The 24,133-nt window shown below is 37.1% G+C and overlaps 1 protein-coding gene across 3 annotated transcripts in view; it reads right to left on the reverse strand.

Annotated features, from left to right (window-relative positions):
* Positions 1-24,133, reverse strand: part of LUZP2 (leucine zipper protein 2) — a 516,697-nt gene that overhangs the window by 52,741 nt on the left and 439,823 nt on the right. For all 3 annotated transcript variants that reach the window (XM_005226734.4, XM_005226735.5, NM_001102336.1), the window contains 1 exon segment: positions 7,119-7,193. In XM_005226734.4, the coding sequence (XP_005226791.1) occupies positions 7,119-7,193 (75 nt within the window).

Here is a 24,133-nt window from a genome sequence, read left to right on the forward strand (position 1 = left end):
ACATCCACAACTGAACATTGTTTCTGCTTTGGCCCAGCCTCTTCATTCTTTCTAGAGCTATCAGTAATTGCCCTCTGTTTTTCCTCAATATGAAGAGTATAGCATGCAAAATGTTGGGCTAGATGACTCACAAGCTGGAATCAAGATTGTCAGGAGAAATATCAACAACCTCACTCTCATGGCAAAAAACAAAGAGGAACTAAAGAGCCTCTTGATGAGGGTGAATGAGGAGAGTGAAAAAGCTGGTTTAAAACTCAGCATTCAAAAATCTAAGATCATGGCATCCAGTCCTATCACTTCCTGGCAAACAGATTGGGAAAAAGTGGAAACAGTAACAGATTTTATTTTCTTGGGCTCAAAAATCACTGTGGATGGTAACTGCAGCTACAAAATTAAAAGATATTTGCTCCTTGGAAGAAAAGCTATGACCAAACTAGATAGCATATTACAAAGCAGAGATATCACTTTGCCAGCAAAGGTCCATATAGTCAAAACTATGGTTTTTCCAGTAATCATGTACAGATCTGAGAGTTGGACTGTAAACAAGGCTGAGTGCAGAGGAATTGATTCTTTGGAACTGTGGTGCTGGAGAAGACTCTTGAGAGTCCCTTGGACAGCAAGGAAATCAAACCAGCCCATCATAAAGGAAATCAACCCTGAAAATTCATTGGAAGGGCTGATGCTGGAGCTGAACCTCCAATCCTTTGGCTACCAGATACAAGAGCTGACTCACTGGCCAAGACCCTGATGCTGGGAAAGATTGAGGGCAGAAGGAGAATGGGGCAACAGAGGATGAGATGGTTGGATGGCATCACTGACTGAGTGAGTGGACATGAGTTTGAGCAAACTCTGGAAGATGATGAAGGACAGGGAAGCCTGGCATGCTACAATTCACGGAGTTGCAAAGAGTTGGACTAGACTTTGAGACTGAACAACAACAACTTTCCCAGTAGCATATTGGACACCTTTGACCTGGGGGGCTCATCTTCCAGTATCATATCTTTTTGCCTTTTCATATTGTTCATGGAGGTCCATAACATTGTAAAAGAGGCTGTAATACAAGAAGGCAAAGTTGTTGTCTGAGGATGCTATACAAATAGCTGAGGAAAGAAGAAAAATGAAAGGCAAGGGAGAAAGGGAAAGATGTATTCAACTGACTGCAGAGTTCCAGAGAATAGCAAGGAGAGATAAGAAGGACTTCTTAAGTGAACAATGCAAAAAAAAAAAAAAAAAAAGAGGAAAACAATAGAATAGGAAAGGCTAGAGGTCCCTTCAAGAAAACTGGATATATCAAGGGAACATTTCATGCAAGGATGGGCATGAAGAAGGACAGAAACAGCAAGGACCTAACAGAAGCAGAAGAGATTAAGAAGAGGTGGCAAGAATACAAAGAAGAACTAAACAAAAAAGGTATTCATGATCCAGGTACCCATGGTGGTGTGATCACTCACCTAGAGCCAGACATCCTAGAATGCAAAGTCAAGTGGACCTTAGGAAGCATTACTGCAAACAAAGTTAGTTGAGGTGATGGAATACCAGCTGAGCTATTTAAAAGCCTAAATGATGTTGCTGTAAAGTGCTGTACTCAATATATCAGCAAATTTGGAAAACTCCACAGTGACCATGGGAGTTTTCATTCTAATCCCAAAGAAGGGCAATGCCAAATATTGTTTAAAATACCATACAACTGCTCTCATTTCACATTCTAGCAAGGTAATGCTCAAAATCTGTCAAGCTAGGCTTCAGAAGTACGTGAACTAAAAATTTCCATATATACAAGCTGGGTTTCAAAGAGGCAGAGGAACCAGAGATCAAATTGCTAACACTGGTTGGATCATGGAGAAAGCAAGGGAATTCTACAAAAACATCTACTTCTGCTTCATTGATTACACTAAAGCCTTTGATTCTGTGGATCTCAGCAAACTGTGGAAAATTCTTAAAGAGATGGGAATACTAGACCATCTTACCTGCCTCCTGAGAAACCTGTATGCAGGTCAAGAAGCAACAGTTAGAACTGGACATGGAACAATGGACTGGTTCAAAACTGAGCCAGGAGTAGGACAAGACTGTATATTGTCACCCTCCTTATTTAACATATATGCAGAGTACATTATGCGAAATGCTGGGCTGGATGACTCATAATCTGGAATCAAGATTGCCGATAGAAATAGCAACATCTTCAGATATGCAGATAATACCCCTCTAATGGCAGAAAATGAAAAGGAACTAAAGAGCCTCTTGATGAGGGTGAAAGAGGAGAGTGAAAAAGCTGGCTTACAACTCAACATTCAAAAAACTAAGATCATGGCATCCCGGTCCCATCACTTCATGACAAATAGAAAGGGAAACAGTGGAAGCAATGACATTTTATTTTCTTGGGTTTAAAAATCACTGTGGATGGTGATAGCAGCTATGAAATTTCAAGACCCTTGCTCTTGGAAGGAAAGCTATGATAAACCTACAGATGATAGTAAAAAGCAGGGACATCACTTTGCTGACAAATGTCTGTATAGTCAAAGCTCTGGTTTTTCCAGTAGTCACATACAGATGAGAGAGTTAGACCATAAAGAAGGCTGAATGCTGAAGAACTGATGCTTTTGAACTGTGGTGCAGGGAAAGACTCTTGAGAGTCTCTTAGACTGCAAGGAAATCAAACCAGTCAATCCTAAAGGAAATCAACCTTGCATATTCATTGGAAGGACTGATGCTGAAGCTCCAATACTTTGGCCATCTGATTCGAAGGGCCAACTCATTGGAAGAGATGTGATGCTAGGAAAGATCAAAGTCCAAAGGAGAAGAGGGAGTCAGAGGATGAGATGGATAGACACCAACACTGACTCAATGAACATGAATTCAAGGAAACTACGGGAGATAGGGAAGGAAAGGGAAGCCTGGAGTGCTATAGTCTATGGGGTCACAAAGAGTTGGACATGACTGAGTGACTGCACAACACTGAAATGTAATTTCTTTGAGGGCTGATATATTTTAATTTTTATTATATATTGGAGCATAGTTGATTAACAATGTTGTGTTAGTTTTGGGTGTACAGCAAAGTGATTCAGTTATACATATATATCTATTATCAATTTTTTCCACTTATGTTATTACAGAATATTAATCAGTATTCTTTGTGGTATACAGCTGGGCCAATATTTTTTTTTTTGTAGTATCACTGGTTTCTAAATAAAGAAATATTTGTTAAAATATAAATAAAGGAAATCTCCAGAGGATAAGTTTTATAGAGAAAATAACGAACTATTTTTCATTTCACCCTGTATATTATGTAATATAAATGTATTATTTTGGACATTAAAATACTAGTGCTTATGCTATAGCATATGTAAAACTTGTAAGAAATTATTATTTATATATGTTTGTAGGATGGTGGGAGATTTAGAAGCCATTTTTTTTCCCATCTGTATATGAGTAGTTTTCTCAAGAAAAATGCATTTTTGTGGGGATGCCTAGATACATATGGCAAAGACAACAGTGTCCTCATTTCGTATCTCCTTTAAAAAATTCACAAGGTAATATTCATGTCTGTCTTCATTTATTTACATGATGTGAAATCCTCAGAGAGATCTTTATGCACCAGTGGCAGTTGTCTTTGGAAAAATCACGAAGGACTGGGAATGCAAAGGCTTTCCCCTTCCCCTACCTTTATTTCACCAAGAAATTATCTCTGAATCCTAAAAGGTCATTTGACAGTTTTATTTCTCTGTTCTATATACTTTGGCCCTTCTATGTAGGATGAATAGCATGTATGTTAATTTACGAGGTTAGATCTTCATCTACCTGTTTAATCAGTAACAATTTATTATGTTCTTGCCATGTGCCAGATACACTGTAGCAAGAAGAGTTCTTGTTCTTTTACTATTTTGTCCTGGGAGTCTGTGCAGATCACCTACCTGTGTCATCTATGATATAATAATGCATACTTTCCTGGGTCAAATTTTGTGAGGATCAGATGCAAAAGAAACTTCTAATATAAGAATTTGAGAGATAGATTTTTCACACCATAAAGATATTTTTACATTTCAGTAGCTGAGGCTAACTATCATTCATCGAATCAATGGGTCTCCTGCATTGCAGGTGAATTCTTTACATTCTGAGCCATTGGGGAAGTTCCATAACATATTGCCATAAAATAACTGATTGTTTAGAAAACAAAGATTGATTCTTGGATCTTAAGATTATTATTGCTTTTATTGGGATAGTAATCTGACACTTCTTTCATGAGAAGTATGAAATGAGAAACAAGTTAGAGTGTGAAGATACTGTTTGCAAAATATTTATTAGGTATTTAAGGCTATTTGAGGCCCAGATATAATATTCTTTGGAACTAGACACATGAAGACAATTTTAAAAAGTCTTGTCTCATATAAAAATGATGGAGAGAGGTGAAGAGCAATTTCATTAAACTGTATTTTTGTATCCATTTTTGAAGTAAGTGAGCATTTCTACCTGTCTTTATGACTACAGTTTATGAGTCTCATATGTATCTTACATGAGATTTGTTGAAATCAACCTCTGGTAATACGCAGTGCTTTTATAGTTCACTGTAGCAAATGGAGTGACAAGATACTGAAGGTTAAAGAGAAAAATTATCACAAAGAAGCAGTCTCTCTAGGTTCTCGTTCACTAATAATAGTAATTACTATGCTTACTGAGTATTTTTCATGTGCCAAGAATTCTCAGGACTTTACTTTTACAGATATATATAATTTTCCCATCATCATTATAAAGTGAATTTTATTATAATTCTATTTTATGGTGAAGTATAAAGAGTTTGAGGGATTTGAACACGATCATTTGGTGAAAGGGTTATAATCTGAACACAGACTGACTCTGGAGAACTTTATTAAATATTCCAGGATATAGTCTCTCATCCCAAATCTAGTCTGGCTTAGTGAGAGCTAAGCAAATAGTTGTGGTGGTAGAAATGGGGAGGAGGAAGACATAGAGTGGATAAGACAAAGGAGGGAAAATTATTTTATCTTCAAGTTCTGTGACTCAGGACAAATGATCAATCTGCGCATGTTATCATGTGACACCACTAGTTTTTTATAACACATGTACTTAAAATATACGTACTCACTCTTCATGTTTATCTGACTTTATGGCTCCACATATAATTATTTCCTAATTTTTGGTGCCCAACAAAGTTGTGAGGGATGCAGTGTTTTCTGTTTCTCATAGCACCTGGTGCATGGTGGTCACACCACTGACTAAATGGTCAACCCATTGACTAAGTGGGTCACTCACTGACTAAATGGGTTATTTGAAGTCACGTCATGGGAAAAGTTTAATGTTATGAAGAACATTCCAACAGTCACAGTTGTTAAATCTAAGAAGGGGGCCAATCTGCCTCAGAGTCTTGGAAATCTAGTGTCTTTAGAATATAAAACATACGGCAGAGATTTTGCCAGGGGATATCAAAGAAAGGAAATATAAAAAGATGATCTAGTTGGACTTTCTGATTATATATATTGCTGATTTTCTGATTCTATCAATGCCATAAAGAATCAGTTCCCATTTTAAAAATAATATTATGCGGCATGAGTTGGATATGGTCAGAAATTAGCATAATTGGTATAAACTTCTTTCCTAAAGTTAAAAAACAAACAAACAAACAAAAATTCCTAAAGCTGGAATCTTGGTAAGGTGAATTATATTTGAACTAGTCTACAAAAATGTAGGCAGGCTTCCCTAAAATTATTAACTATTACATTAAGTACTTGGATACATATAAAATGAGACATGTCTCTTGTTTTCTTTATATTGATCTTTATATTGGTCAGATTGATCAGATTTTCTTTATATTGATCAGATTGCATTCTCTCTTTATATGTCTAGAAATATTTTTATTGTGTATAAATGAACCAACAATTCCCCATATGATATAAAGAGAGGGTCTATTTTTCCACTGTTAGAGTGATTGCTAACTCCAATCTAATCAAGAATAGATTTCAGGCAAAGGATGCATTGAAAAGTTGTTTAAGTGCAGATTATTCCAAAATTGGCCCTGTTGCCTCAGCATAGACTTTATATGCATCTGATTGAGAGCAATGTGGGTGTTTGTATTTCCAAGTCTGAAACACTATGATTTAATTTTTAGAGTTCCCTGTATTAATATTTGCTAGTTATATGTTCTAAAAATTAGATAAAACTACATTGGATGTTCAATAAATGGATGCTGAGTGAACAGAGAAATAATTTCAAAAATCATTTTACCCTTTTCTTCAAGTGAACTAAAGAAAAAAAGGAATATTTACTTCTTATAGTTTTATACAGCTAATTTAAAAATGAAAGGAAGCCTTAAGAAATTTTGCCAAATACCATAAATGTAAACCAACAGAACCATAATTCTAAATTTTATGACTAATTCCTCCCTCTATATTTTTATGTCTTTTTCTATATACCCGTACCCTATTCTCCATGTATGTCTCATATGAAGAGCATTGACAGGCAAAGGTAGGTATCAGTTAGGAATTGTGGTTTCTTTCTGAGCATATATAATTGTAACACAATGATACATTGACAAAAATAAAATGAAGTAGATGAAATAAGATAAAAGAAGGCAAAGAAAACCTTTTGGAATTAATGCTGATGAAAGTACAACTTTGTGAACTTTAAAAATGTGACCTTTATGGTATGTGAGTTTTATTTCAATAAAGCTGTTATAAAGACAGAATGCTAGCTACTCTTGCATTATTTTTGCATAAACAGAGGTGCTAAGAGAGCTACATTCTTTGATGTCTCTTCCTCCAGAAACTTAAAATTTCCAAAATAAAAACCATCAGTGACTACTTCCGTTTGCTTTACAACTCAGCCATGCAAATTTAAGACATGGCATCTTTGTTGATGCTTTAAAGTATGTCTATTCATTATGTTATGGAACAAGTGTACCAGTAAGGTGAAAAATAAAACCATGCAATCATCACAGAGCCTCCACCTTAAGTATATTTACTGGAGCATCAAAAATAAGAACCATCTATAACCATCTTGCAAGCACAGCATCTGGAACTGCACTGATGAAACAAGGGAAACAATGAGTACACCCTAGCTTCATCTGCTACAACCGAAGTCGTGATGGCTCATGGGTGTAATCAACTTACCCGGTCAAGAGCTGCTTTCTCCAGTTCATTTTTTGCTACAGCTAATTTTTGTTCCAGATCAGTAAGCTGTTGGGCCTGTAAAATGAGAGAGGTAAATATTTTTCAGTAAGTTCTATAATCTTCCCTCTCCACTTTAAATATCTGTCATTCACTGCCAAAGAATTTAAAAAAAAAAAAAAAAAAAAACTATTGAAATTCATTTAGAATTCAAGTTAAATATATCCTATTATGTGGTCATTTGTTTAAGCTGCAGAAAATGTTATTCCAGATGAATATGCACTAAATGCTTCACTGGATCAAAACATATAGTTGCAAAGTTCCAGCTGAAGTCTTTGAAAATATTTGTGATACAAAACCATCAGTTGTGTTTCTAGACGTTATGGACTAAATTTTGCCCATCCCTAAAACTCATGTTGAAGCTCTACATCCCTTCCCACACACCTTCTTAGTGTATTTGGGAATAAAGCCTTTAGGGAGGTAACTGAGGTTAAATGAGGTCATAAAGGTGAGGCCCTAATCCCATAGAATTGGTGTCCTTATATGAAGAGGAAGAGATACCAGAGATCTCTGTCCATCATCACAAAGAGGCAAGAATCAGTGGGAAGTCACCATCTGCAAGCCAAAAAGAGCTCTTACTAGAAACTGAATCTGCCAGCACCTTAACTGCAGAACCATGAGAAAACAGATTCTGTTACATCACCCATTCTGTGGTAGTTTGTTAAGGTGCCCTGAGAAGACTAATACAATAGTATTCACTTAATTTTTTTTCTTTTTTTTTTTTTAGTATTGCTGCTAAGTCGCTTCAGTCGTGTTCGACTCTTCGCAACCCCATGGGCTGCAGCCCACCAGGCTCCTCCGTCCATGGGATTTTCCAGGCGAGAGTACTGGAGTGGGGTGCCATCGCTATTACACCAATACAATTCTATCCTACCATATATCTGTATCTTTGCAAATATCACACCTATATTGTTAAAAGAGACTCAGATTTGGAAGACCTGTTCTCAAGTCCTGCCTCCACCAACTGCTAATTACTGTATATACTAGTTACATACTGATGAGAAGATGCTCTGCAGGCTCACAAAGGGCCTGCTGCTGCTGCTAAGTCACTCAGTCATGTCCAACTCTGTGTGACCCCATAGATGGCAGCCCACCAAGCTCCCCCGTCCCTGGTATTCTCCAGGCAAGAACACTGGAATGGGTTGCCATTTCCTTCTCCAATGCATGAAAATGAAAGTGAAATTTCTCAGTCGTGTCCAACTCTTAGCGATTGCATGGACCGCAGCCTACCAGGCTCCTCCATCCATGGGATTTTCCAGGCAAGAGTACTGGAGTGGGCTGTCATTGCCTTCTCCACAAAGGGCCTGCAGAAGGGCCCAAATCCCTCATCCTCAGAGCCTCTCTCTGCCTCTCACTTTTGCCCATCTCTTACATTTTAGCCAATGAAAATCCTTTAAAACTGGAAGGAGCAAGGCTTGCTCTGATGTTCTTGTGAGGCAAGGGGGTTGAGTTCACTTGGGAAAAATCAGAAGAGGGGGCTTATCACTTCTGCAGTGACCAGGACATCCCCACTCTGGATCTCCATCCTGGGCACTATGATGCTGGGCCTGGAGCAAGGCTGTGTATAGCCAACCAGCAAAGTGCCTATTTGTCTGTTGCTCTTCATTTCTCTCCCTCACAGTCTGGGAAATAGCACCCTGCACCTCTGTCCTTAATTAACCTTTTTTCTTTTTCCCTAGAGTGAGCCCTAGGCAGGAGAAGAGGGTGAGGATATTTTTCTTGTTTATGAAAACCTATATACATTCTTTGGGTGCATGCATAGTTTTCATCCCCTAAACTGATTTGTGCTATTTTCCACACTTGACTCTCTTGGAAAAGTATTTTCCTATAGGCAACTGTAGTCCTTAAACAGGAACCTAATCATGTACATAAAATATACATGAGCACTTCTAAACATCTAATACTGTTTAAAAATAAATCATTCTGAGTAAGAGAGCGAGTGAGAGAGAGGGGATGAAGAGAGTTGTTTTCAATTTGAGGCACCTACAAGTGAGTGGACACTCAGACACTCTGAATACTAGACTCTCCTTTGACCATGTTCTCCTGTTTCTGATCACCTGACCCCACATCAGGAGGGCTTTGGGACTATAAGACTCAGTCTTGCAATCCTGGCCTGGTCTTGGGCCACTCTGCTGGCCCTGAATCGCTGCTGCCCTGGTTCCAGCCACATTCCTCAACCACAGAGCACTCCAGATTTGCTCTCTGACCGTGCCTGCTACCATGGGCCCTGCCAGAGCTAGCTTCTGTCCCTGGGACTGAGTCCCAAAGTAAGGAAGAAGAGTTGCCCTTCCATCCATTCCCAGTTTCTAAGCCTATGACAGAAGTTAGGGAAGACACAAGAGGGACAGTGACTGGGCCTTAGTGGGACAGTGCTCATCCCACACCCCACTGTGGCTGTAGGCTCTAGGAGAGGTCCCTGGAACTTGTGTGTGATGAGGGCAAGAGTGTCAGCACCAGCCTCAGTGCCAATCAACCATCTTGGTCACCAGCCACCCAGAAATCCCCTATGGTTTGAACTCATTACTCCGACAATGTACCTCATGATGTTTTCTTTCTTAGGGACCCCTTTGGTGGGCAGCTATCCTCCTCATGATGCTGTCATTCATTATCTGCAGTATAGAGGGGGTCTGCATAGATATAAGTCCTCCTGCCTTCATCCCTCCCCCTCCACATGTGGGTTTCAGCCCAAATCCTGTCATCCACACTCTCACTGAAGGATGAATTCAGGGTGGACAATGATATGGTGATTCAGGGACCCTGTTTCAGAGCAGGTGGGATGAATTCCAACAGAAAAACCATATATGCCTTCAAAAGCTTATTGCCATGAGTTCTCAGGATTTCAAGTATTTACTTCTACTAAGAACTCATTGAACTTGGTAAAATCTACCCAAGAAATCTTGGGAGACAAAAGCTTAGAAAAATATTAAGAAAAGTATTCATAGGATTGCAGGTACTGACTCATATTATCATACTTTGGTCTTAGTTTTGAAAAGATCAGCTACTGGATTAGATCATAGGTAGTATTTACAAAACTATAGGAAATAAATACAGTTCTGTGAGTTTTAAATCATCAGAAGACTTATGAAAGGCAGCAGAATTATCAGACAGTGAATTTTATCTGTTGTAAGTGATTTATTTTCTCAATTTAACTCCCATGGAAAAAAACAGGTAGGATTACTTAAGGGGAGGTAGTCATGAATCTAGAGTAGCTTTCACTTACATCCAGTCCATTGAATAAGTATCTATGAAGTGATTAATCTTTTTTCAGACTAAGAAGGAAAAATCATCTACATACAGAGGTTGAAAATACATATGAGGTAGCAAGCAGATAAAGTGAAATCATGAGATTCTAACTGCTAAGCTGAGAGTGTGTATAAGCTGCAGCAAAGAACAGCGGAGGGGTTTTTCATAGTGGCCTGAGAAGTCACAGTGTTCTCCTCATAAGACTAACACCAAACGAAACTGTAACAGTTAATTTTTATATATTTTCTCATTTGAGATTTTGTACACAAGAGGCTAGAGTCCATATAATAATTCTTAATTTACTTAAAAGTTATGCTCCACAACTTGAGTTTGTATAGACCACAAAATACTGGAACCTGGTTTGGCTCTGCCATCCAGCCTCTTAAGTCTGGAACTGTTCCTAGCTGTTTTTCTCAAGGATCTACCTTAAATTGGGTAAGATTATAAGGATGAAATGAGTGCTGTATTTACAGCAAAAATCATATATATATATATTTTTTTCTTCAAAGAAACAGACATGCATAGTCATACTGAATGAAGGAAACAGAAAGGACATGATGTTAGGGAGATGCATTTTATCTGAGATTTCAATGAACCATTTTACAAAATTTTGGCAAATACACACATCTGCAAGGTTCTAATTCATTATTCATACATCATGTGTGTAATTCAATATTTCTGGAAACTCACTGGGACAAGGATTATATTAATCCTTCCCCACTTCCTTCCCTCTAGGTTAGAAGGTCCAGTTACCTTCTTTTTAATTTTTGGTTGAATTTCCCTGAGGTTTGTGGAGTATGAAAGTATTTACAACTCAAAAGAACCTGAAACAACTTTAACACTAAATGTATTAGAATCTTAAACATAAATCAAAAACACGAGGTCTATGGAAAACACATGTGTGTGTCTTGTGAATGGGATGTGAAGGTAGATTATGAGTAGTGAGAGCAAAAGGAGGCATTGGTCATGGGGCCTATGGAGCTCTATCCATTTGTCCAGATTGTGCTGCAAATTTGCTCCAAGACTTCTGGCAGCCAGGTATTAAAAACAAATTGATAAAAAGAAAACTACAGGCCAATATCACTGATGAACACAGATGCAAAAATCCTCAACAAAATTCTAGCAAACAAAATCCAACAACATATTAAAAAGATCATACATCATGACCAAGTGGGCTTTATCCCAGGGATGCAAGGATTCTTCAGTATTCACAAATCAATCAATGTGATATACCACATTAACAAATTGAAAGATAAAAACCATATGATTATCTCAGTAGTTGCAGAGAAAGCCTTTGACAAAATTCAACATCCATTTATGATAAACTCTCCAGAAATCAGGCATAGAGGGAACATACCTCAACATAATAAAAGCCATATATGATAAACCCCCAGCAAACATTATCTTAAATGGTGAAAAATTGAAAGCATTTCCCCTTAAGTCAAGACAAGGGTGCCCTCTCTCATCACTACTATTCCACATAGTGTTGGAAGTTTAAGCCACAGCAATCAGAGAAGAAAAAGAAATAAAAGAAATCCAGATTGGAATAGAAGAAGTAAAACTCTCACTGTTTGCAGATGACACGATCCTCTACATAAAAACCCTAAAGACAACAGCAGAATATATTTAGAGCTAATCAACAAATATAGTAAAGTTGCATGATATAAAATTAACAGACAGAAATCTCTTGCATTCCTATACACTACTATGAGAAAACAAAGAGAAATTAAGGAAACAATTCCATTCACCATTGCAAAGAAAAGAATAAAATACTTAGGAATACATTTACCTAAAGAAACAAAAGATCTATATACAGAAAACTATAAAACACTGGTGAAAGAAATCAAAGAGGACACCAATAGATGGAGAAATATACCATGTTCGTGGATCAGAAGAATCAATACAGTGAAAATGAGTATACTGCCCAAAGCAATCTATAGATTCAATGAAATCCCTATCAAGCTAACACGATTTTTCACAGAATGAGAACAAATAATTTCACAATTTGTATGGAAATACAAAAAACCTCAAATAGCCAAAGCAATCTTGAGAAAGAAGAATGGAACTGGAGGAATCAACCTGCCTGACTTCAGGCTCTACTACAAAGCCACAGTCATCAAGACAGTATGGTACTGGCACAAAGACAGAAATATAGATCAATGGAACAAAATAGAAAGCCCAGAGATAAATCCATGCACCTATGGATGCCTTATCTTTGACAAAGAAAGCAAGAATATACAATGGAGGAAAGATAATCTCTTTAACAAGTGGTGCTGGGAAAACTGGTCAACCATCTGTAAAAGAATGAAACTAGAACACTTTCTAGCACCATACACAAAAATAAAGTCAAAACGGAGTAAAGATCTAAATATAAGACCAGAAACTATAAAATTCCTAGAGGAAACCATAAGCAAAACACTGTCTGACATAAATCACAGCAGGATCCTCTATGACCCACCTCCCAGAATATTGGAAATAAAAGCAAAAATAAACAAATGGGACCTAATTAAACATAAAAGCTTTTGCACAACGAAGGCAACTATAAGCAAGGTGAAAAGACAGCCTTCAGAATGGGAGAAAAATCATAGCAAACAAAGCAACTGACAAAGAATTAATCTCAAAACTATGCAAGCAGCTCATGCAGATCAATACCAGAAAAATAAACAACCCAATTAAAAAATAGCCCAAAGAACTAAACAGACATTTCTTCAAAGAAGACATACAGATGGCTAACAAACACATGAAAAGATGCTCAACATCACTCATTATTAGAGAAATGCAAATCAAAACCACAATAAGGTACCATCTCACACCAGTCAGAATGGTTGCTATCAAAAAGTCTACAAACAGTAAATGCGGGAGAGGGTATGGAGAAAAGGGAACCCTTTTATACTGTTGGTGGGAATGCAAACTAGTACAGCCACTATGGAGAACAGTGTGGGGATTCCTTAAAAAAACTGGAAATAGAACTGCCATATGACCCAGCAATTCCACTGCAGGGCATACACACCAAGGAAACCAGAATTGAAAGAGACACGTGTACCCCAATGTTCATTGCAGCACTGTTTATAATTGCTAGGACCTAGATGTCCATCAGCAGAGAAATGGATAAGAAAGCTGTGGTATATATACACAAGGGAATATTAGTCAGCTGTTAAAAAGAACACATTTGAATTAGTTCTAATGAGGTGCATGAAACCGAAGCCTATTATACGCAGTGAAGTAAGTCAGAAAGAAAACCACCAATACAGCATATTAACGCATATATATGGAATTTCTAAAAATGGTAACAATGACACTATATGCAAAACAGAAAGACACAGATATAAAAGCAGACTTTTGGACTCTGTGGGAAAGGCGAGGGTGGGATGATTTGAGAAAATAGTATTGAAATGTATATTACCATATGTGAAATAGATAAACAATCCAAGTTTGATGCATGAAAACAGGGCACTCAAAACTGGTGCTCTCGGACAACACTGACGGATTGGATGGGGAGGGAGGTGGGAGTCGGGGTACAGGATGGGGGACACATGTTCACCCATGGCTGATTCATGTCAATGTATGGCAAAAACCACTACAATACTGTAAAATAATTAGACTCCAATTAAAATAAATTCATTTTAAAAGACAGCAACAAATTGTTGCCTCCAAAATTTCCCATATCAGAGTGAGTAAACATACCAGAGACAATGGGGCAGGTTTTTCCAAGCAACAGGTTCTAATACAAAGTTATAACAAACGGATGATCCAGCGGATGTTGGCAATTTGATGTCTTGTTCCTCTGCTTTTCTAAAACCAGCTTGAACATGTGGAAGTTCACAGTTCAAGTATTGCTGAAGACGGGCTTGGAGAATTTTAAGCATTACTTTACTACTGTGTATTATACTGTGTATATGTATATAATACCTCACTACTGCACTCATCTCACACGCATTACTTTACTACATGAACCATGAACTTCCAGATATTCAAGATGGTTTTAGAAAAGGCAGAGGAACCAGAGATCAAATTGCCAACATCAGCTGGATCATGGAAAAAGCAAGAGAGTTCCAGAAAAAACATCTATTTCTGCTTTATTAATTATGCCAAAGCCTTTGACTGTGTGGATCACAATAAACTGTGGAAAATTCTGAAAATTATGGGAATACCAGACCACCTGACCTTCCTCTTGAGAAACCTGTATGCAGGTCAGGAAGCAACAGTTAAAACTGGACATGGAACAACAGACTGGTTCCAAATAGGAAAAGGAGTATGTCAAGGCTGTATACTGTCACCCTGCTTATTTAACTTATATGCAGAATACATCATGAGAAATGCTGGACTGGAAGAAACACAAGCTGGAATCAAGATTGCCGGGAGAAATATCAATAACCTCAGATATCCAGATGACACTACCCTTATGGTAGAAAGTGAAGAGGAACTAAAAAGCCTCTTGATGAAAGTGAAAGAGGAGAGTGAAAAAGTTGGCTTAAACCTCAATATTCAGAAAACGAAGATCATGGCATCCGGTCCTATCACTTCATGGGAAATAGATGGGGAAACAGTGGAAACAGTGGCTGACTTTATTTTTCTGGGCTCCAAAATCACTGCGGATGATGACTGCAGCCATGAAATTAAAAGATGCTTACTCTTTGGAAGGAAAGTTATGACCAACCTAGACAGCATATTAAAAAGCAGAGACATTACTTTGCTAACAAAGGTCCTTCTAGTCAAGGCTATGGTTTTTCCAGTGGTCATATATGGATGTGAGAGTTGGAGTATAAAGAAAGCTGAGCACCGAAGAATTGATGCTTTTGAACTGCAGTGTTGGAAAGACTCTTGAGAGTCCCTTGGACTGCAAGGAGATCCAACCAGTCCATCCTAAAGGAGATCAGTACTGGGTGTTTATTGGAAGGACTGATGTTCAAGCTGAAACTCCAATATTTTGGCCACCTGATGCGAAGAGCTGACTCATTTGAAAAGACCCTGATGCTGGGAAAGATTGAGGGCAGGAGGAGAAGGGGATGACAGAGGATGAGATGGTTCGATGGCATCACTGACTCGATGGACATGGGTTTGGGTGAACTCTGGGAGTTGGTGATGGACAGGGAGGCCTGGCCTGCTGCAAGACATGACTGAGCACCTGAACTGAACTGAACTGAACTAGTGTGTGAGATGAGTGCAACTGTGCAGTAGTTTGAGCATTCTTTGGCATTGCCTTTCTTTGGGATTCAGAGAAGGCAATGGTGACCCACTCCAGTACTCTTGTCTGGATAATCCCATGGATGGAGGAGCCTGGTAGGCTGCAGTCCATGGGGCCGCTAAGAGTTGGACACGACTTGAGCGACTTCCCTTTCACTTTTCACTTTCATGCATTGGAGAAGGAAATGGTGGCCCACTCCAGTGTTCTTGCCTGGAGAATCCCAGGGATGGGGAAGCCTGGTGGGCCACCATGATTGGAATCAAAACTGACCTTTTCCAGTCCTGTCCAATGTGTACAATAAATTCATAAAAGAGATGTTTTCAAATGCTCAGTAGGGTGTACTTGGTATTTTGGTGAATGGATAATAATAAGATTGCTTTTTTATGTATCATTCAATGCATCTGCTGCTGCTGCTGCTACGTCGCTTCAGTCATGTCCGACTCTGTGCGACCCCATAGACGGCAGCCCACCAGGTCCTCCATCCATGGGATTTTCCAGGCAAGAACACTGGAGTGGGGTGCCATTACCTTCTCTGTCAATGCATCTATTAGTATATATATGAAGTGTATGCACCCTGCTCAGCAGCACTAACATAGAAGCTGTGGATAGTACTAAAGAGATATAACACAGAACAAAACATCATCACCATCATCTCTACCTTCCAGTTTACCACTGAGTTAAAGAGGTAGGAAGTCAACAAGCTCTACTTGCTTCTACTAACTGTCATAAAAGTATAAAGTTGTAGCACCAAGATTATGTTTGGCCATCATTCTTTGATGCTACTCCTGCTCACTTCAACATTAATACTTGGGAGTAATTATAAGAGACTTGGAATTGAATGACTAATATATGTAAAAGGACCAGATTTAGATCTCAAGTTACACAGGTATAGCTTAGCATAACATCTGGTTAAAGCACTATTAAAAGTAAATGTTAATATATAAAAAAATTAAAAGGTTCAGTAAAGTCTTTACTGAGAAATAAGAGCAGACATATTTTTTTCTCAAAATTAAATTTTGTAAGTATCTTAGTGCCATTATGTGTACGTGTATAGACATCAGCCATACATTTTAGACTTACATATCTCAACACTCAGTTCCAGAGATGAGGAGGCGATTTCTTAAAGAAAACAAATACTCTATCTCAACTCCCTAGCCAAATGACTGTAGTGGGTTTAAGTGAAAGTCACTCAGTCATGTCCAACTCTTTGCAACTCTTTGGACTATACAGTTCGTGGAATTCTCTAGGCCAGAATACTGGAATGGGTAGCCTTTCCCTCCTCCAGGGGATCTTCCCAACCCAGAGATTGAACCCAGGTCTCCCACACTGCATGCGGATTCTTTACCAGTTGAGCCACAAGGGAAGCCCAAGAATACTGGAGTGGGTAGCCTATCCCTTCTCCAGGGGATCTTCCCGACCCAAGAATCAAACCAGGGTCTTCTGCATTGCATGCAGATTCTTTACCAACTGAGCTATCAGGGAAGCTGTAGTGGGTTTAGATATCTAATTAATATCAGGCCAGAGACAAGAAGATATTTACTGGTGTATTCTGTAATGAAAGCTGCCTTTCTGCCTTTGAATGAATAAAAAGTATATTCTCTTTCCCTGGATAGCATAATATGAGGATATTTAAGTCTAAGCTTAATAGGCATTATTTATAAAATGAGAGAACAACATAAGGTTAAAACCATCCTATAGAAGAAAGCAAAGCATATAAAATAGTAATATATATATTTTTGTATATGTACAAAAATACAAAAGAGGATACACACACAAATTCTGTTGACTTATAAAACTTCACAATCAAACCACATCTGAAGGTAAATGAACCTTGTAGTTTCAATTACTGTGAGTAAATAACACTCATTTTTATTAATTAAATGATTATGTATTTATATTTTTGTTATTTAAAAATAAAATGATTCAAAATGTCTGCTTCTTGACCAGTAGCTGGTTTTGAACTAGTCCTCCGTCCATAAAAAATGACAAGCTAATTATGCCAGCCTGTAAAACCTGACATATGGGAAACTCAGTAGGTAACACTCATGACTATGGATTTCTACCCGAGGACAGTTTCCTGACTGAAGGGCCAAGGACTGAGTCCACCCAGATCACTGTAGCTGCACTCAACTCTGGAGGCAGATACCAGAGTTTGGAGCAAATTAAATGCCTGGAGTATCTGGGGCAGGGCATCAGAGAAAAGCAAGGATAACCGGACAGGGCCTCCTAAAGTCAGTTTGTTGAGGAATGTTCCTGCAATTCCCTGGCTGAGAGTTGGGCTGCACTTACACAGAGCAACATATTACACAAGGCTAACCACAAAGTAACTGTTATATGGCTGACAGCAGAACAGAGACAGTAGAGACTGAGCATTGCAGAAGGATGTGAGCATTCTCTAGACATTCATAAACCTTATTAATACCACAGGCATCAAAGTGACAGCCTTTAGATTAATAGCCTTTCACTAGGGAAATGGCTGGCAAACTACAGCCCAAATTCCAAATCTGGCCTACTGCCTGTGTCAGTAAATAAAGTTTTATTGGAACACAACCACCTTCATTTCTTTATGTATGGTGTAGTTGTTTTTGTGCTACCATGGTGGAACTGAGTAGTTGTGATAGAGACCATATAAGTTTGCAATGACTAAAATATTCACTGTATGAGAATTTATAGGAAAAGTCTTCTGAGTCCTTTTGTATTATAAAGTCTACTTTAGGCTTGTCTTAAAGTCTAAATCAAAACCTAGATACAATTCTGGGAGGTGAGACTGGGGGAAATTTTTGGAGATTTAGCTCAGTCAAGTGAGAGGACTTAAGTTTTATCATGGACTCTTCATATATCTGCAATAACAAAACATAAAGCCAACTCTACATCAAGTTAAATATCAGTGTTTAGCTGTATTATTGGACAAAACTTAATTATGTTCAGAAGAAGATAAAATACAGAATCTCTGTAACACATAAATGACAATGTCCAGCACAAAATAAGATCTTACCAGTATTCAAAGAAATGAAATGTATGAACCAAAGTTGATGATGGTAGCCAAAATCTAGATGGCTCATATGTTGGATATAATAGGAAAATACTGTAAGGCCAGTCATTGGAAATACTATCAAAAAATTAAAGGTAATGTTGTTGATTAATGAAGGCATAGATAATCTTAGCAGAAAAACTGTATTATAAAAAAGAATCAAATGGAAATTCTAGAAAAATAATTCACTGGATTTATCAAATAAAAATGACATGAGAAAGATCTACTAAATATGAATGAAGTGATATCAACAGAAATTATCCATTCTGAAAAGCTGTGAGGAAAAAAATCTCTGAAAAGACATGAATGGTCCCAGATATCTATAGAACAGCATTAAAAATAATAACATGTTTGTGAGTAATGGAAGAAGAGTGTAAAAAAAGAAAAAAATCACTTAAAACTTTGAAAAAAATGAAAAATGTGAAAAATCTTTTGGTAAACTATACAACATTACTGACAGAAATGGCAGAAATTCTAAATTAGTGGAAAAACATATCATGCCTATTAATTGAAACATTAAATTCTGTTGAATGGAAATATTCAATAGTCTTATGATATCTGTGCTCCCCATAATAATTTATAGATAAAATGCAAATCAGGTTAGCATTCTTATAAGGTTTTTTTTTTTTGTAAATTTATTAAACCACCCCTAAAAACTATACTGAAACAATCTTTTAAAAAAACACTGGAGTGGCAGGACTTATGCTGTGTGATTTCCAGACTAACTCTAAAGCTACAATAATAAAGACCGTGTCGTATTAGCAAAAGAATAGACACATACTGAAATAAAAGGGAAGAGAATCCAGAAATCTACTCAAGCATACAAAGTCAACTGAAAACATACACATTTTGTTTTTGAAAAAGATAAAACTGCAATTCAATGTGTAAAAAATAATTTCAACAAATGGTGATAAAGGAATTGAAGATTATGTAAATGTGTATGTAAAATTATGTTTGACCTTTTCTTTACACCATTCACAAGAGCTAATTTGAAATGATTATAGACCTAAATGTAAAATATAAAAGTACAGAACTTCTGGAAGATAATTTTTATGACCTTGAGAAAGGCAAAAATTTCTCAGGTAAGACTAAAACGTCCAAACATAAAAACAATTGATGAATTAGACTATCAAGGTAAACATTTTCCTTTTCAGTAACTGATAAGAAGTATTTGCAAGATATATATCAGATACAGAACTTGAATGTAATGTATATAAATGAAATAAACTCAACAATAAGAGTATGAGCAACCAGTTTTTTAAAAGGGCAGAAAGAACTGAATAAGCTGATGCACAAATGACAAATCAGCTTATGGGAACACGATCAACACCAATAATTATCAAGTAAAGCAATTAAAACCACAATGAAATCTCATTTCCTTCTCTAGAAAACTTAACCATAATATTTTGGTTAATCACTAAAACTCTCTGAAAAATTACTCCAAGAGAGATTATCAACCTCTGGGTCAGAGTTGCTGCATGACCTTGTCCACTAATTATTGTTTGAGCTCAAATTCCTTCGGTAAAATAAGGATTTTAGAGTAGATTATTTTTATATCTTTTCAAGATAATGGAATTTATGATTTCTTGGGTGCTTTCCAGTTAATGTACTAGAGTAAGCAAAATAACATCTGATTATATTTCCTAACTTACAATATATTGTTGTCAGTCATTCAGTTGTGTCTGACTCTTTGTGACCCCCTCAGGGCTGCAGCATGTCAGGCTTCCCTGCTGCTGCTGCTAAATCTCTTCAGTTGTGTTCAACTCTGTGCGACCACATAGACAGCAGCCCACCAGGCTCCCCCGTCCCTGGGATTCTCCAGGCAAGAACACTGGAGTGGGTTGCCATTTCCTTTTCCAATGCATGAAAGTGAAAATTGAAAGTGAAATCACTTAGTCATGTCCAACTCCTAGCGACCCGTATCCATCATCAACTCCTGGAGCTTGCTCAAACTCATGTCCATTGTGTCTGTGATGCCATCCAACCATCTCATCCTCTGTTATCCCCTTCTCTTCTTGTCCTCAATCTTTCCCAGCACCAGGGTCTTTTCCAATGAACTGGCTCTTTGCATCAAGTGGCCAAAGTATTCGAGCTTTAGCATCGGTCCTTCCAATGAATATTCAGGACTGATTTCCTTTAGGATTGACTGGTTTGTTTTCCTTGCAGTCCAAGGGACGCTCAAGAGTCTCCTCCAACATAATATAAGCCATATTTTTAGTATTCTATATACATCTTGTCTAGTCAAAGCTATGGTTTTTCCAGTAGTCATGTACGGATGTGAGAGACGGACCATAAAGAACGCTGAGCACCAAAGAACTGATGCTTTTGAACTGTGGTGTTGGAGAAGACTCTTGAGAGTCCCTTGGACAGGAAGGAAATCCAAGCAGTCCATCCTAAAGGAAAGCAGCCCTGAATATTAATAGGAAGGACTGATGCTGAAGCTCCAATACTTTGGCCGCCTGATGCGAAGAACTGACTCATTAGAAAAGACCCTGATGCTGGGAAAGATTAAAGGCAGGAGGAGAAGGGAATTAGAGAGGATGAGATGGTTGGATGGAGTCATCAACTTGATGGACATGAGTTTGAACAGGCTCAAGGAGTTAGTGATGGAGAAGGAAGCCTGGTGTACAGAAGTCCAGGGGGTCGCAAAGAGTCGGACACAACTGAGAGACTGAACTGAACTGATATACATTTTGCATTGCTCCTTTCTTAAATTCTATTCCCAATATCTTTTCAAATTGGTAGGTGTAATTCAACATTTTTTACGTAAAATTATGGTACTATTTTATTAATGGTTTCAGTAAGTAGAAAGATATTTGCTAAATATCAGTAATCTATGATTTTTTTCCTCAAATTGCTTTCAAATTCTATAATCTCATGTTTTAGATTTCACTCAGAAATTATTTCAAAAACCTTTGGAATTCATTCAGCCTTTCTGTGATTCACTGAACCATGAACATATTGCTTTTGATAGTCATCAAATTTTATCTTTTATTTCTTGGCAACAATATTCCAAAGAATCTTTGATATGAATCAACAAACTTCACATGTATTATATTTTGCCTCCTCATAAATTTGAGTGCAGGTCTGAGGATAATGCTGATGAAATTAAGCAATTTTATGCCAGATCAATCTCATATATAACTCACTATGCCATTCATATTACTAAGAAAATAACTTCTTAAATATAAAATGGAACTAGTATTGTGCATATAGATTTGATATCAAAGAAAAATTGAAAAAAATAACTGGGGGCAGAGAAGAGGAGTGATTTTTCCACCTATTCAGTATTTACCATTATAGATTGGACAGTTGCCACAGGCAAATCATCTTTAATGCCCAAATATCTTTTTATATATTTTTGTTCTTTAATCTTGGGAATCACGATAGGAGCCTCAAGCTACTTTCCTGAAACTCCATTTAGCTTTTTAGACCCTAACTAACATGTCCTAACTCTAAACTACCTACCTAAAAACTCTAAAACATGGGGAAAAGTATCTGGAAATTTTTTTCACCATGACCAAATAAAAATTGATGAATTAGACAATTTAAACATCTTGCTTTTCAATACAAACAATTAAGAGAATAAAAATTCAAGTCATGACTGATAAGTATTTGCAAAATATATATCAGATAAAGCACTATAATGCAAGTTATATAAATGAGATATATAATAAGAGTATGAACAACTAGTTTATTATTTATTATTAAAAATAAAAATGTTTGCCATCATGAAAGATGGATGTCAGGTGCTTCCTTTCTTACACTCATTGAGGAGTTTCTGTGATCTATACAAACTGGCATTGAATACACTGCTTTGAGATATGGTCTAGGAGGGTGTCATTTTTCATTACTGACTTCATGAGGGTAAAACCTTTTGTAAGTTACTATGAATCTATTTTGTCTTTGTATATACTAAGTTTTTTTAAGAAATGATAACTCCTAGGAGTGATGGGTCCAGATGATACTATCTTATGTAATTATCAATTTGAAAGATTGAGAAGAAATGATGGTTATCTGAATCGTGCCTTTCTTAGGCATAGATCATCAAGTCAATATATACATGTATCTGTTAAAATCCTGGATGAGAAACAGTCCTCAAAACTACACAGTTGGCTTTTGCTGATTAATCATAGAAATTAATAGATACCTCAAACAGTTGAGGAATGAGCATGAGGAAAGGAGAAAATACTTACTTTTGTTTACTGTATTTATAGGCATTTCTTGTACTCACATATATTCTCTTATCTAATATTAGTCTGTTTTCTTCTTATTCTTTGTTATCATCTAATGAAAAATATATCTTTATAATGTCTACATTGTGGAAGATGCATATAGATTCCCAAACATTACCTCAAAAATTTTATCAACCTTAAGAGGTTAAATAGTATTAACCACATTTCACAAAAGAGGAAACAAAATAAACAAGGGACTAGAAGGAAGTTTTGGTACCCAAGTGTCTGATGCCAAATATACTGTAGTATGCTGCTTTTGTACTAATGATTCAAAAGCTAAATTGAATAACAAGCCAACAAACAGGAATTCTTCCTGTGTGTAAAGTACATCACAATGTAAGCTATTAATTTGGAATGTATATTATATTCAGATAAATTATTTAAGATTATAATTTATTCATTTTATTTAAAAAAATCTGTCTCCACTTTTAATAATGGGATGCTGTGAAAAAACAGCATACTATCATACCCATTTAAAGTGAGGTCATTTTATTTTGTATTATGTGTTTTCATACATATAATTTCTTCACTATATCTTTCTCCTCTTCCATTCAGTCTTTCAAGAGATATTTACTGTAAGCCCAATCAATTAGGGCAATACCAAAGAATGTTCAAAAAATGAGTACAGTTGTCCTCATTTCACATGCTAGCAAGATAATGATCAGAATCCTTCAAGGTGGGCTTCAACTGTACATCAACCAAGAAATTCCAGATGTACAAACAGAATTTAGAAAAGGCAGAGGAACCGAAGATCAAATTGTCAACATCAGCTAGATCATATTAAAAGCAAGAGAATTCCAGAAAAACATCTACTTATGTTTCATTGACTACCCTAAAGCTTTTACTGTGTGGATCACAACAAACTGTGGAAAATTCTTAAGGAGATGGAAATACCAGACCATCTGACTTGCCTCCTGAGAAACATGTATGCAGGTCAAGAAGCAACAGCTAGAACCAGACAAGGAAAATAGACTGGTTCTAAATTGGGAAAGGAGTACATCAAGGCTGTATATTGTCACCCTGCTTATTTAACTTATATGCAGAGTTCATTATGAGAAATGCTGGGCTGGAAGAAGCTCAAGCTGGAATCAAGGTTTTCTGGAGAAATATTAATAACCTCAGATATGCATATGACACCACCCTTATGGCAGAAAGTGAAGAATTAAAGAGCATCTTGATGAAGGTGAAAAAGGAGAGTGAAAAAGTGGGCTTAAACTCAACATTCAAAAAATGAAAATCACAGCGTCTGGTCCCATCACCTTAT

The sequence above is a fragment of the Bos taurus genome, chromosome 29, assembly GCF_002263795.3.
Source record: "Bos taurus isolate L1 Dominette 01449 registration number 42190680 breed Hereford chromosome 29, ARS-UCD2.0, whole genome shotgun sequence".
NCBI lineage: Eukaryota > Metazoa > Chordata > Mammalia > Artiodactyla > Bovidae > Bos > Bos taurus.